A 13769-nucleotide genomic window follows, 5' to 3' on the forward strand; every position below is an offset into this window, starting at 1 on the left:
AAAAAAAAAAAAAAAAAAAAAAAAAACCAAAACCCAACACTCTGAGATCTGCAATTTCATCACTGAAGGGAATTTTTCTGGGAGAAAATTACCAATTTAGATCAACACCTTGCCTGGAATTTATAGAATTAGAGAAATGCCTGGGGACCCGAATGTAAGAGAATTGTTTGGGAGACACTGCAAAGGTTAATTGCATTGCCTGAGTTCACACAGTTAGGATGTGGCAAAGATAGATTTGAATCCTGGCGTTCCTGAATGGAATCTGAGGCTAACTCTTTATCCATTAAGACAGTTTGCATCTCGATGTAGTGCCTGACAGTTATAAGCGCTTAATATATGATTGTTGACTTTATTTCCATCTCAGTTCAGTGTCTTTTCTCCTTAATGAAAGTATCTTCCATTCCTAATCTGCATCATACCCTCTACTCATTATCATGTCCATTTAGGGGCACCAGCTACTTTTCCCTTCCAAGAGAAATCTCCACCTCTGCTCTTCATTGCTAGTTAGTATGGCTATAGCTTGTCTTGACTTTTATATTCCTGAGGTTGTGTGGGTCCTGGAGAAAAGGAATTTAACTTGGTGGATCCCTTTCTTGGATTCTTTTCCTGGGTTAGCCAACCTCTGGTCTTTTATTAAGATGCTGTGCTAGGTAGCCTACTTTATTTGGTTGCTGGGTTATTGGGGCTCAAGCATTCAGAAGCAGAACTCTTTTGAGAATCTGTCCTATACATATTCTACACTGTTTTCTCACATAAAAAGAGAAATACTTGGACTTCCTTATGAAGTCAACATTTTTACTTTTTGGGGGGTACAAATAGAAGCTTCACTTAAATGTATATTATACCCCTAAAATGAGATTTCTTTAAAAGGAAATATATACACATGCAACCATTGAAAAATAACTAAAGAACACACTTTCAGTTTTATCTTCATTATTCATGGAAAGATGTGATTATTGGACAATTGCCAGTTTTCTTTAGCAGGTCTTTAACACTTAAGGAAAAAAAGGAAGATATGTAGCTTCAGGTTTGGAGAAAAGAAAGTGTTTTTGGCTTTTTGTTTGTTTTGTTTTGCTTTTTTGAAGGGAACAGAATGGAGTCTGGAAACCAAGTGTGCCAGTGAATTCTGGGAAAATTTCAAGAATATTACTCTGTATTACTAAAGAGTTAGTAATACTATTAGTAATACTATGCATTACTAATGTATTACTAAAGAGATTTTTAGTGAGTACCTAGAAAAAGAAGCAGAGGTCATAGTATTAGCATGTCTTCATCAACAGGTCATACCAAATGAACATATTTCCCTTTATAGACAGAGTTTTTTTTTTGGTTTTGTTTTTTGTTGTTGTTGTTTGGTTTTTTTGCCTTTTGGAGGGCAATTGGGGTTAAGTAACTTGCCCAAGGTTATACCACTAGTTTTTTTGTGTGGGTGTTAAGTGTCTGAGGCCGGAACCAAACTCGGGTGCTCCTGACTCCAGGGTCTGCGCTTTACTCACTGCGCCACCTAGCCGCCCCTATAGACAGAGTTTTTAAATTGTATTTCTTAGAAATGCCTGTGTTAATTTAGGTTACTTAGATTTTATGAAAACATTTGATGATGAGCTAAGTGAGGAATAGATGATACTATAGTTAGGTAGATTTGGAACTGGTTAACTGACTAGACTTTAGAAGTAGTCATTAATGGTTTTGATATCAGTTTGGGAATTTAGAAGACTATCTTCACTATAGCCTCTATTTAATATTTGTTCTGGTCCTTTATCATCATTTTGGTAGCTTAAGATAAAAACTTCATAACCATGACCACCATTAATTAGCATTTAAAATTTTGGAGATGATCCAAAGTTGAGTGGGATGGTTGACTTGCAGAATGACAAGGCAAGATTCAAAAAGATCTTGATGGGCTAGCATTTTGGTCCAGGGCCACGAGGGTGAAATTTAATAGTGATAAATGCTTTACACTTGGTTTCAAAAAATTGATATCCTAAGTACAGGATGGGGAGAGCGTAGGTAGACATCAGTTCACCTCAGAATGATCTGGGGCCCTTAGTATACTATGAGTTAACAGTGATGTAGAATCGAAAAAAATATAATCTTAAACTTCATTTATTTATTCAATCAATTAACAGGCATTTATTTATTAAGCACCTGATGTCTTCCAAGCATACAAGTTCCAAGGATACAAAAATAAAGTGAAATATGTACACAAAGTAGACAACAAGATAATCCTAAGGTGAGGAGAGGCACTAGCAGCTTAGGAAAAAAAGGAAAATGCTTCATGTAGCGGGTGGCTCTTGAGGGTGAAGAAGGAGTATGTTCAAGTTTTGGGAATAGTGTTGGTTGGTCCTGCTTGGGGGAGTATCCGGTAATGTTAGAATGTTTCTTAATTTGGATTTGGATTTTTGGTAACATTAGATGGAATTTTCTATCGTCCAATGAATATCTCTCAGGAGCCTGATTTTTGCAAGACACTTTGTGGGATGCAAAAATGAATGTCATACAAGCTTTTGGCTTCAGTTTTCTTGTCTATAAAATTAAAAGTTGTGACTAATCATCTCTGAGGTCCCTCAAAGCTTTAAAATTCTGTGATTCTAAAAACTAGCCTATTCCCTTGAGGAATGTCAATTACAGTTACTTGTATACTTCTTTTTCTTTAGGACAAATGCCATCTTCCCACGTTTTGCCATATTCCTATAGTTTCCTTAGGATCATAAATTTTGTAGGATCATAAAATTTGTAAGTGACCTTAGAATCCTCTACTTTTGTAGAAGAAGAAACTCGGGCCCAGTGAAATAAAAGAACTTGCCGTGTGGCACACAGGAAGTAAATAGTAGAGAGTCAGGATTTAAACCCAGGGCCTCCAATTTGAAATCTCACACTCAACATTGTAGCACATTGTTAGAGTTACCAAGGAATCTAGATTCCAAGTAGCATCTACTTTGATATAGGGTCACTGTCTTTCATATTTTGTATCAGCTGTATGTCATAAAGCAATAATAATGGAGGTTTTAAGTTTTCCCAGTGTGATTACACCTTTCTCTAAAAATAGTTATCAGAATCATACTTTTCTAATATAATTCAGACAAAAACTATACTGAACTTTCTCTTTTTATCATTATCATCATCATTGTGTACTCTTTAATTGACATATGCCTTCTTTATGGGGTCTCTATAGCCACTTCACCCATGACCCAGGCTGGCATTGTGAACAACTTCCCCTTAATCCATCCCTGTGCCCACATACATACAGGGAGAGAGAACCTAAAGGCAAGATGCCATGCATCTCTTTCAGCCCTTCCTGCTTCAATCCTTCACACACTTTTCACAAATCCAGTAATGCACTACTTCTAAAACCTTTCTGCTGATTCTTGCCCACCTACTCTATCATCACTTTGCTTTCTTCCTTCGCTGTCTATCTCTATGTAGAAATGGTTTTTACTACTTCCTGGCACCAGTTAATGCCCCATAGAGCTGCAATCAATCATTTCCCTCTTCAGTTGTTCCCACTTTGGTGAGAGAGCTATGGAGGGAACATTTCCTCTGGCACGTCAAACAGTAGAACCTTGCCAATCCCTCCATCTCAGAACTTCACAATGTCTTCTGGCAATGGGAAAATGCAAGATGATGACTGAATATGTTGCCTTGTTTGGGTTCATATTAGTGTAGATTTAAAACTGGCAGCAATTTTAAAGATAATTCAGTCCAGTCTCCTCATTTTATATAAGAAGATTCTGCAGCCCAGAGATGGTGAGAAGGACTTACTGAAGGTCACACAGATAGGGAGTAGCAGAGGTGGAATTCAGACTCAGGTTTTCTGACTCCAAGTGTGGTGCTACTTCCACCCTAGCATACTGTCTCTGAAACACAGGGACTAAACTTGTCTAAGAAAATTCTACATGTTACTTCTGGTTATCCTTCACTAGGGTTATACCATTTTGTAGTTAGGGTTCATAAAAATAGAATTCTTTACAACTGATACCTTTTCATCAACATTTTAGAACTGAAATTAAAAAAAAATATTTTTAAGAAACAGAGATGTTTTCATTTAAATTCCATGCAAAATATTTTTAGCATCTCATATCTGCATTACAGAATCCAAGGTTCTGTAGATTAAAAGACAAAACAAAAACGATCTCTTTTTAGAGAGTTTACATTCTGTAGCGGGGGAGGGTTGAGAGATAGTATAACATGTTCATGTATACACAAATGAGTCTAATAATACAAGGTGATTTGAAGAGGGAGGGAGATAGCAGTGTGTGTGGGGGGGGTGTGGAGGAGGGGTTTTCATGCTAGGGAATGCTTCACAGAAAGGTTGGTCCTTTATCTGAGTTATGGAACATAGCTTGTGCCGGTGCCTTAGGACAACAGATAGAATATCATGTCTAAGGTGGAAATGCTCAAGTGTACAATCAGGCTATCACTTAGATTTGTTAGAATTGTGTAGTGAAGAGATGAATTCTTGAGTGAAGGTATATGTATTATTTCATTTATTCTCCCCTTTGTTATATGAAGTCTCTGGGAGGGCAATCAAAGAGAGATATGGGGGAAATTTACTTGGTGTAAAAACAAAAGTTATCAATAAAATTTTATTTAAAAAAATGCTGATCCTATATCTTTAAGAAGTTTTGACTGTCTCTTTCAACAATGGAACCAGTAGACACAGGAATTAAATCTTTTTGCTTAGTAGAAGAACATGAATATAGTTTATTAACCTTGAGTTGCTCTCTTAGGAACTGGCTCCTATCAAGTATAATGGAATCATACCTATCACCATAATCATCAATTAACATTTATTCAGTGACTGTCAAAATACTTGACTGGTAGCACTATTAAGAGTAGTTAATTTAGGTCCAGTAGGGTTAAGATTATTTACAAGCAAACCTTAAATTAGCAGATTTTAAGAAATACATGTCTCTTTTATTTCTTGGTTTGATTGACTTCATAGACAAATGGCATCTCCACAAAACTGTTATTTCAATGTCTCATTGAAGCAAGAAGATGATTTTGGTTTATCAAAAGCCAAACTAGAAGAGAATAGTGGACAAGATGATCACAAGTATCCTTATAGATTAAATAATGGAATTTTATTAATTTGACAATATCGTTCAAGCTGACAATAGGAAATATGTCTTGATATGTATTGAGTATAAACACCAAATGGGGCAAAAAACAGGGGAGGTAGATTACTATGTAGGTAGTACAGTATATTGAGTGTTTTCCTGGCATCAGAAAGATCTGAATTCTAATCTGGCCTTAGGCATTTATTAGTTATAATTACTGAGCAAATTACTCAATCTTAGTCTGCCTCAGTTTCCTCATATATAAAATTGGGTTTATAATAACTAACTGCCTTATAAGGTGTTGTGTGAATAAAATGAGATAATATTTGTAAAGTGATTTGCAAACCTTTAAAGTGCTGTATAAATACGAGTTATAATTATGATGATGTTTGTCATTGTCCTGGAGAATGTCCAGTGCAGAATATGATTTTTGGGTTTCCCTATCAATCGTAAATTCCTCTAAATGCTCTTGTGTACAGATGACATTGTAAGAACTGTCAATCTGTAGAACATGACAAAACTTCTTCAGCCAAATACACAACCAATCAACAGAGATCAGCTGAATCTTCTACACTACAAAATTGAAATGGAAAAAAAAAAGTGAATCTACTTTTACAGAGTATGACTCAATCCTCATTTATAAAATGGGGAAAATAATACTGTGGTATGTATCTAGCGTGGTGGTTGTGTGAGTATCAATGAAACCAAAAGGCATTTTGCAAAGCATAAAGTGCTCATGAATGTTAGTTATTACTCTTAGTTTTATACATCTTCCTTTTGAGGGATGGGAGGGTTTCTCTCTTGCTTTTTTTTTTGCCTACTAAATTTTTATTACAACTGTAGTAAAGTTCTTGATGTTAAATTCTTTTTGTTTCTCATATTACTATGACACATATCATCATAACCTTTTGTTTTTTGCTTTCAATTTCTGATTAACAGAAGCTAGAACTTCTGATATACTTCTATTTTTCTGACTCCAATCTGTGTGTTGCTTTTTTAACTTTAAAAATTGGGTAATATGGTCTTCATGATATCTGCTACTCTTATCTTGCTAATATTGACATAATTTTTATTATGAAGATTTCTTTTTCTGTTGTTAACTTAATTAACTTAAAAAATTCAAAATTAAAGAGGAACGAGAAAGAGGATTGTATAAATTGATTCTGCCATGGTGACATTTGATGCCTGTCCTTTGGAGAGTTCCTTGATGCCACCTTTCATTTACTATAGCAGTAACTGCCATATACACTGTTATGTGCATGCCTGAAATATTATTTATACTTTGTATCAAATATTGTGGGAGAATGTATTCATCTATGATGGGTATATCAAATATCAGCTTTTTAAAAGGTCTCTGTTTTTATCCGGTATTTCCATGTGTGCCTTCAGTTTAAAAAGGACTTTCCAAAATTCCAAAGAATGTCCATCTCCTTTTCAAAATTATTTGAAATATTTAAGTATTGTTTTTGTCATCCTCTTTATTATTAGTCATAATTTCTATAATTTGTGAGTCAAAATTTCTGTCTTTGTGGTAGCTTTAGTTTTACTCTCTTCATATTTCAGTTTTATTTCATCTAATCTGTATTTAAAAATGAAGTTTATTAATTTTTTTTACAATGGTCTTGCATTGGTCTGCTATGCATTGTTGTGCGACTTGGAACTGAGGATAGTATATGTAAAAAGCACTATGAAATTTTTACCTATAAATGATGAAATCTATTTCCAATTCTGTTGTAATATAGTACTGAATCATAAGGAAAACATTCAGCTCTGCAGTCCATTTCAGACATATTTGTGATTTGCCCACATTAATGTCCAGCACCATCTGTACAACATTTTTAGCAGGTAGCAGGGTGTTGGTATTTCTTATTCATTATGATGTATCTTGGTTTTCTCACACACAGACATAAAGGAGCGCTCCACTCTCCTCTCGGTCAAGTTGATCATTCCAATCTGAGGGAGAGATAGAAGGCAGCTTGTGTCAGGCAGATCAGACTACCACTACCACCTCTACTTCCACCTACCATTATTCCCTGATGGGGATAGTCTAGGATTCCAAAGCCGATACCATTAATCCTGCTTCCAACTCAGTCCCCATCCTTGGAAACAACTGCTCCAGAGACAGGGCTAGCAATTTCCACCAAGTGCCAACTGATTGTAATCTTGGCAAGTTAGTTTAGGTGAAGCAGAAGAGCTCCCTAATTCACTATTCTAAACCCCTCCATTCTATAAACAGATTTACAGAGACAGAATATGCCAGGTAAGTTAAACCACTGTCAACAATTTGACCAACATCTTACCTCTGACTCTAAACTCAGAAGTCTTGGGGATAGCAAGACCACTTGACCTGTTTCCATACAGTCATCACTAAGGGGATAAATTATGGTGCAGAACGGACCCATCTTCATTCATTACCATTAATACTAATTTTTTGGCAATACCCCCCCACATCAGGGTTCTTACTTCCACACCAGCCCTGTTAACTCTATGATGATGTGACCTGGCAACCTCTTTTTCAATTGCTTTAGAAGACACCCTGTAGCACCAATGCGACATTCATGGCACCTATAGTGGCTATGAATATGTCAGTATAATTCTGAATTGTAAAATATAACAAAATATAACAGACTTTCCACATGGAAGACAGAACCATGACATTTATTCACATACCAGAAAACTGAATTCCAACACCATAAAGCCAAAGCCATTATAGCAACAAAGAAATCTATACACAATGACACTACAGGGGGCACCCCAAGCCTCCCCCCTGCTAGGGCATTCCCACAGATGAACACTTACAGGTTGCTGCTTGCTTCTTTTCTCTCCCTGAGTTCTAACTACTCTGACCAACTTTCTCTGGGCTCTGCTCCACCTTTCCTGCTCTATCCATTCAGCAAAGTCCTCTTACTGCAGGCTCATGTGAGTCAGGCTTCCATGTGACTCAAACAAGTCACATGGGTCTATTAATGAATGGGAAAGATTTTCCCATTAAGCAAAAATACATTAACAATACACACCCCCACATCCCCCAACCTCTACTTCCTAAGTTTTTACCACCAAATTCTCTGTCCTTGTCAAATGGTTCAACATAAACTGGTATGATTTTATCTATAAAAATAACATTAAAGATATCTCCACTTGCTTTGTTGCTATCTTTCCATGTGACTTATAGCCAAAATCTTCCAAATATATTGTCTTCTCCCTAATTAGAATGTGAGTGCCTTGAAATAAGAAATTGTTTTACTTTTCTATTTAGTCTATCCCTATGACTTGGCATTGTGCTTTACACATGGTAAATGCTTAATAAAAGATTTTTTCATAAATTTGATCATGCATTCATTCATTCATTGGGTTAGCCTGCAGTGCCATCCCCATCCCGTTGTTTCTATTGAGTCTTACTACATCCACAGTAACTGCAGCAGTTTTAAGGTTGCCATCTTGGTTTTTATTCCTCTCCTTTGCCTTTCTACCTCACAGCATGGTTTGAGTTTCAAAGGAGTTAGTATTAATATTATCACCATCATCTTGTTCTCATCTTTTTTATGGAGATCAAGCAGAAGTGTCAGAAACCAAGTCACTATCCTGCTATGTTTCTTTTCTATTTTAATATAAACCCAGACTGTCATGCAGGTAGATAGAATTATTATGTTCTGTAATTGAATACAAGCATTGGGATATAAGCCTTTAGACTTATTGAAAGCATATTGGGGACACCTTCAGTAGCAGATAGTATGATAGGAATGACATGAATCTCATCCTGTCTCCACATGGTTTTAATTTCTTCTGCCAGATGTCTACTACATTTTGAAAACATTTTACCCAATGTAATTTAGAGATTATGAGGATTCAGCATTGTAATGGTTATTAAAATGTTGTGCTCGGATTTTTAATGGATCAATGCTACATCTAGGCAGTTGTTGACAATGGTTTTATTCATAATGTTGCTCCATTTCTGCTATAGCTTTTTTAATACTCAAGATTATTTAGGGATTTGTATCTGTAGAATGGGCATTTATCATCTGTTAGTTTGTTGAGGATATTGACATTATAGTGTATAATAGTCATGTTAATACTAGGTATCCAATAGATGCTAAATTTGTGTGGTCTGCCTTGATATATTTCACAATTCCCACAATGTCATTGTATAACCATTGTCAATCAATAAATCTGTGCTCCTTAAAGTGAAGCTTTTTGTAATTTCTAGTGGCATTAGCCTGGTCCTGAATCAATATCATATCCCCTTTCATTATTGTAAACAGATCTGCATGACTCAAGCACTTGTTTGATCATTTGATTTATTTGACAAGTGATATCTTTTCTTTTTTGAAATAACATCCACTAAGTTCATATGGATGTCATATGTAGTATACCTTTTGCTTCTAGATTTAAATCTTAGCTATCTAGAGATAAATCACTTTTGGTTATATTTGACAGATCCAGTGAGATGTACCTATTATGAGCATTTAGTTCTGCTTTTTGAAGTAAGGGTTGTTTCAAAAGTATTTCTGTAAATTTTAAAAATCTATTTGTTGTGTGCTTGAAGAATATAAATTCTCTTCTACGTTTTTGATAAGGAGGTATTCTTTCTGTAACTGCCTGGGGGTGATGAGTCCCATGTCTTGTTAACGTCATATAATTTGTGTTTGGACACTTTCTAAATCCTTTATTATCCATTTTACTGTGCCATAAATACACATTAAGAATAATATCACGTAGGTAATAATGCTAATACTCAAAATATTTTCCTCCTGTAAATCTTTGATTTCAGAATGTCAGGTAGTTTCTTAACATATATAGTCTCAGCTTTCTCTTTGTTAGTCATTTATTCAATGTGTTTTTATCTGGAAAAGAACAAATTATTTCTAAGTGTCACCTTCATCTACTGATTCTACCTCAAAGTCTTCAGTTTCCTTTGTATAATGTTTTGATAACATTAGAGGAAGTTTCCACAAGATAGATTAGTTGTTTAATGGTTTTCAGTGAAACACTCTAACTTGGATGTTAAGTGATTAACATTTTTTGTATGATTTTTTTCTTTGATCTGAAAGCCATACTTAGTTTTATTGATGAGTAATGATAATGGTTTAAGACTAGGCAGAACCATAGCAAACTTAAACTATCTCCCTGAAATTGCCATGTTTTGTATCACTTATTGTGTTTGTCACATGTTTTAAATAAAGAAGGAAGCAAAGTATTTATTAAGAACTTACTGTTTCCCAGGTACTGTGGATACAAGTTAGAAAAGTGAATCCTTGCTTTCAAGGAGTTAACATTCTAGTAAAGGGAGACAACACTTTAAAAAATAGAGAACAGTTTTCCATGTGGACATCAAATTCCCTAGTATTCTCATTAGACCCGTATTTAATTATTTATTTATTTTTGCATTATATGGTGAGCCACGAGTATGGAACTGAGTTAAAGACTGTGATAATCAACAAAGGCAGGGTCAGTATCACCTTGGCTTGGGGCAGCTTGTTCAATAACATGTGAATTGGTAAAAAGTTTCTTGGGACTTTGGGACCTACTTGGAACTTTGTGGCACACTGTATTTGTTCTTCAATTCATATTTGTTTTTTTATCTTTATAGATTTAAAAAGTATTTTTTCCTATTTTGTTTTCAGGCCACCTATATTTTCTTCTGTACCTTCTTATTTCCTTCCATAGTACTGTTATGTTAAAAAAAAATCAACAAAGCCAATTGACACATCAAAATAGTCTCTCATTAACATATACTGTGTTTCAGACCAGTGGACCCAAGGTATACAAAGGATGGAGGAGAAGAAGGTGCAGTGGTATGTTGGTAAATGTGTAATAACTGCTTCCCGGAAGAAAAAAAAATTCGCATGACATGCTTTTTTTTTCTTTTTTCCTTTTTCAAATTTATTTATTTTTAGTTTTCAACATTGACTTCCATAAGATTTTGAATTTCAAATTTTCTCCCCTTCTCGTCCTCCCCTACTCTAAGACAGGTTACAATCTGATATAGGCTCTACATATACATTATATTAAACATATTTTCACATTAGTCATGTTGGAAAGAAAAATTAGAACCAGTGGGAGGGACCACAAGAAAGAAGAAACCAAAACCAAAACAAAAAGCACAAATAGTATGCTTCTATCTGCATTTAGACTCCATAGTTCTTTTTTTGGATGTGGATAGCATTTTCCATCACGAGTCTTTTGGAGTTGTTTTAGATCCTTGCATTACTGATAAGAGCTAAGTCAATCAAAATTAGTCATTGCACAATTTTGCTGTTACTGTATACAATGTTCTCCTGCTTCTGGTCACTTCACTCAGCATCGGTTCATGCAAGTCCAGGTTTTCCTGAAATCTACCTGCTCTCCATTTCTTATGGAACAATAGTATTCTATTATATTCATATACCATAACTTTTTTGGTCATTCCCCATTTGATGGGCATCACTTCAACTTCCATTCTTTGCCACCACAAAAAAAGCTGCTATAAATATTTTTGTGCATATGGGTCCTTTCTCCATTTTTGTGATCTCTTTGGGCTATAGACCTACAAGTGGTATTGTTGGGTCAAAGAGTATGTACATTTTTATAGCCCATTGGGCATAGTTCCAAATTCCTCTCCAGAATGGTTGGATCAGTTCACAACTCCCATCAACAATGAATTAAGTGTTCCAATTTTCCTACATCTTCTCCAACATTTACCATTTTCTTATTTTGTCACGTTAGCCAATCTGATAGATATGATGTGATACCTCAGAGTTGTTTTGATTTGCACTTCTCTAATCAATAGTGATTTTAGAGCGTTTTTCATTTGACTATAGATAGCTTTAATTTCTTTCTATGAAAACTACTTGTTCATATCCTTTGACCATTTATCAGTTGGGGAATGACTTGTATTCTTATAAATTTGACTCAGTTCTCTACATATTTTAGTTAGAAGGTTTTTATCAGAGACACTGGTTGTAAAAAAAATGTTTCCTAGCATGACATACTTTTAAATTTAATCTGCATTAGTAACATGCCTTGAGTTGTACTGATTTCAGAGGTCCGAATGTTCATACCTAAAATTTAACAATTGACTCTCACAAGCCAGATTGATCTGGTGGCAACACAACCCTCAGAGGTGTCTTCTAATATTTCTTCTGGGATAAACTTGGTCTTAATATAACATACAGATTTGATTGTTTTGTGGTGGTTGTTCTATTTACATTTTGTAGCTATTGAACATATTGTTTTCCTCTCTCTGCTTACTTCATTTTTGCATCAGTTTATATAAAACTTTCCATGCTCACTATATTGATCATATTTGCCATTTCTCATAGAATGATAATATTACTTTAAATTCACATAATCCAATTTGTTTAGATATTTCCTAATTTATGGACATCTACTGTGCTTGTATTTTTCGACCACAAAAGAAAGTGCTAGAAGTAGAATCTCTGGGTCATAGGCTATAAACAGTTCAGCCGATCTGCATAATTCCAAATTGCATTCTAGAATGGTTGTTCCACGTCATGACTCTACTAAAAATGCTTTAGTATGTTTATCCTCAACACCTTTAACTTTGACGTTCTCATCTTTTGTTATCTTTGTCAGTTTGCAAAGAGTGAGATGAACTCTCTGGGTTTTGATTTGCATTTTTCTAATTATTAGTGATTTAGAGCATTCTTTTATATGGCTGTTAATAGTTGACAATTTTTCTTTTGAGAACTGTTTGTTCATATTACTTGTCTGTTGAGAAATGGCTTTTGGTATCCTAGATTTTTATTAGTTATATTTCTTGCTTACCAAACCTTAATCAGAGAAATTTAGCACGAAGATTATTTCCCACATTTGCTTCTTCTCTTGTCCTAGAGCGTTAATTTTGTTTGTGCAAAAGTTTTTCAATTTCATGTAGTGAAAATCTATTTTAACTTTTATAATGGCCTCATTTGGCTAAGAATTGACCTTATGGCCATAGGTATAAAAGATACATGATCTTCTTTTCTCCTTTTTTTTTTTTTTAAGCAATTGGGGTTAAGTAACTTGCTCAAGATTACACGGCCAGTTATTTCTGGGCGTGGTGCTAAGTATCTGAGCCTGGGATTCGATCCCCAGGTTATCCTGACACTGGAGCCCATTCTCTTACTCGCTGAGCCACCTGGCCACCCCTCTCGTACTTTTTTAATGCTAATTTTCTTTAGACCTCAGATCACACATCCATTTTGAATTTATTTTGGAATATTCTGTAATGTTTTGGTCTTAACCTAATTTATTATTTCCTTTGAAATTTTAGATCTTTCATTCCTCCAAATGAACTTTATTATTATTTTGTCTAGGCCTGTAAAATATCCCTTTAGATAGTTTGATTGTCATAGTTTTAAATCTATAAATTAATTTTGGCAGTATTGGGATTTTTATATTTTCACAGCCTAGCCATGGACATTGATTTTCCTCTTTTTACAGATTTTAAAGTCAAACTGTAGTTGCTTAAGGACAAATGAGAAAATGAACATATTCAGGTATTAAATGTGTTTTGGTAGATTGACTCAGGTATTTTATGCGTTTCATAGTTATTTTGAAGGGGACATTTTTTTGATATTTACTTCAACATTTGTCTTTAATAGTTACAAATGCTGTTGATTTTTGTGTTGAATTGTTTATTTTGTTGCTTGTATTGGTTTTATCCCTTCATAATAGAACCACTTTTCCTTTTTCAGATTTTAGTAGTTTTTCTTTTGTATCTGTTATTTTGAA

At 34.7% G+C, this 13769-nt stretch overlaps 1 protein-coding gene across 5 annotated transcripts in view; it reads left to right on the forward strand.

Moving 5' to 3' along the window:
* TRIQK (triple QxxK/R motif containing) overlaps positions 1–13769 on the forward strand; it is a 150520-nt gene that overhangs the window by 1871 nt on the left and 134880 nt on the right. Inside the window, exons 2-3 of one of the 5 annotated variants that reach the window (XM_069086651.1) lie at positions 4943–5053; positions 6189–6776. The exons of 3 other annotated variants lie outside the window; for them this stretch is intronic. In XM_069086651.1, the coding sequence (XP_068942752.1) occupies positions 4943–5053; positions 6189–6213 (136 nt within the window). In that variant the 3' untranslated portion in view covers positions 6214–6776. Of the gene's footprint in view, positions 1–4942; positions 5054–6188; positions 6777–10800; positions 10850–13769 lie in introns of those variants that run through there. One more of the 5 variants, XR_011168080.1, reaches the window with a different exon arrangement.

The sequence above is a fragment of the Petaurus breviceps genome, unplaced genomic scaffold, assembly GCF_028583685.1.
Source record: "Petaurus breviceps papuanus isolate PSGF00001 unplaced genomic scaffold, PetGlider_PUasm1.0 179, whole genome shotgun sequence".
Taxonomy (NCBI): domain Eukaryota; kingdom Metazoa; phylum Chordata; class Mammalia; order Diprotodontia; family Petauridae; genus Petaurus; species Petaurus breviceps.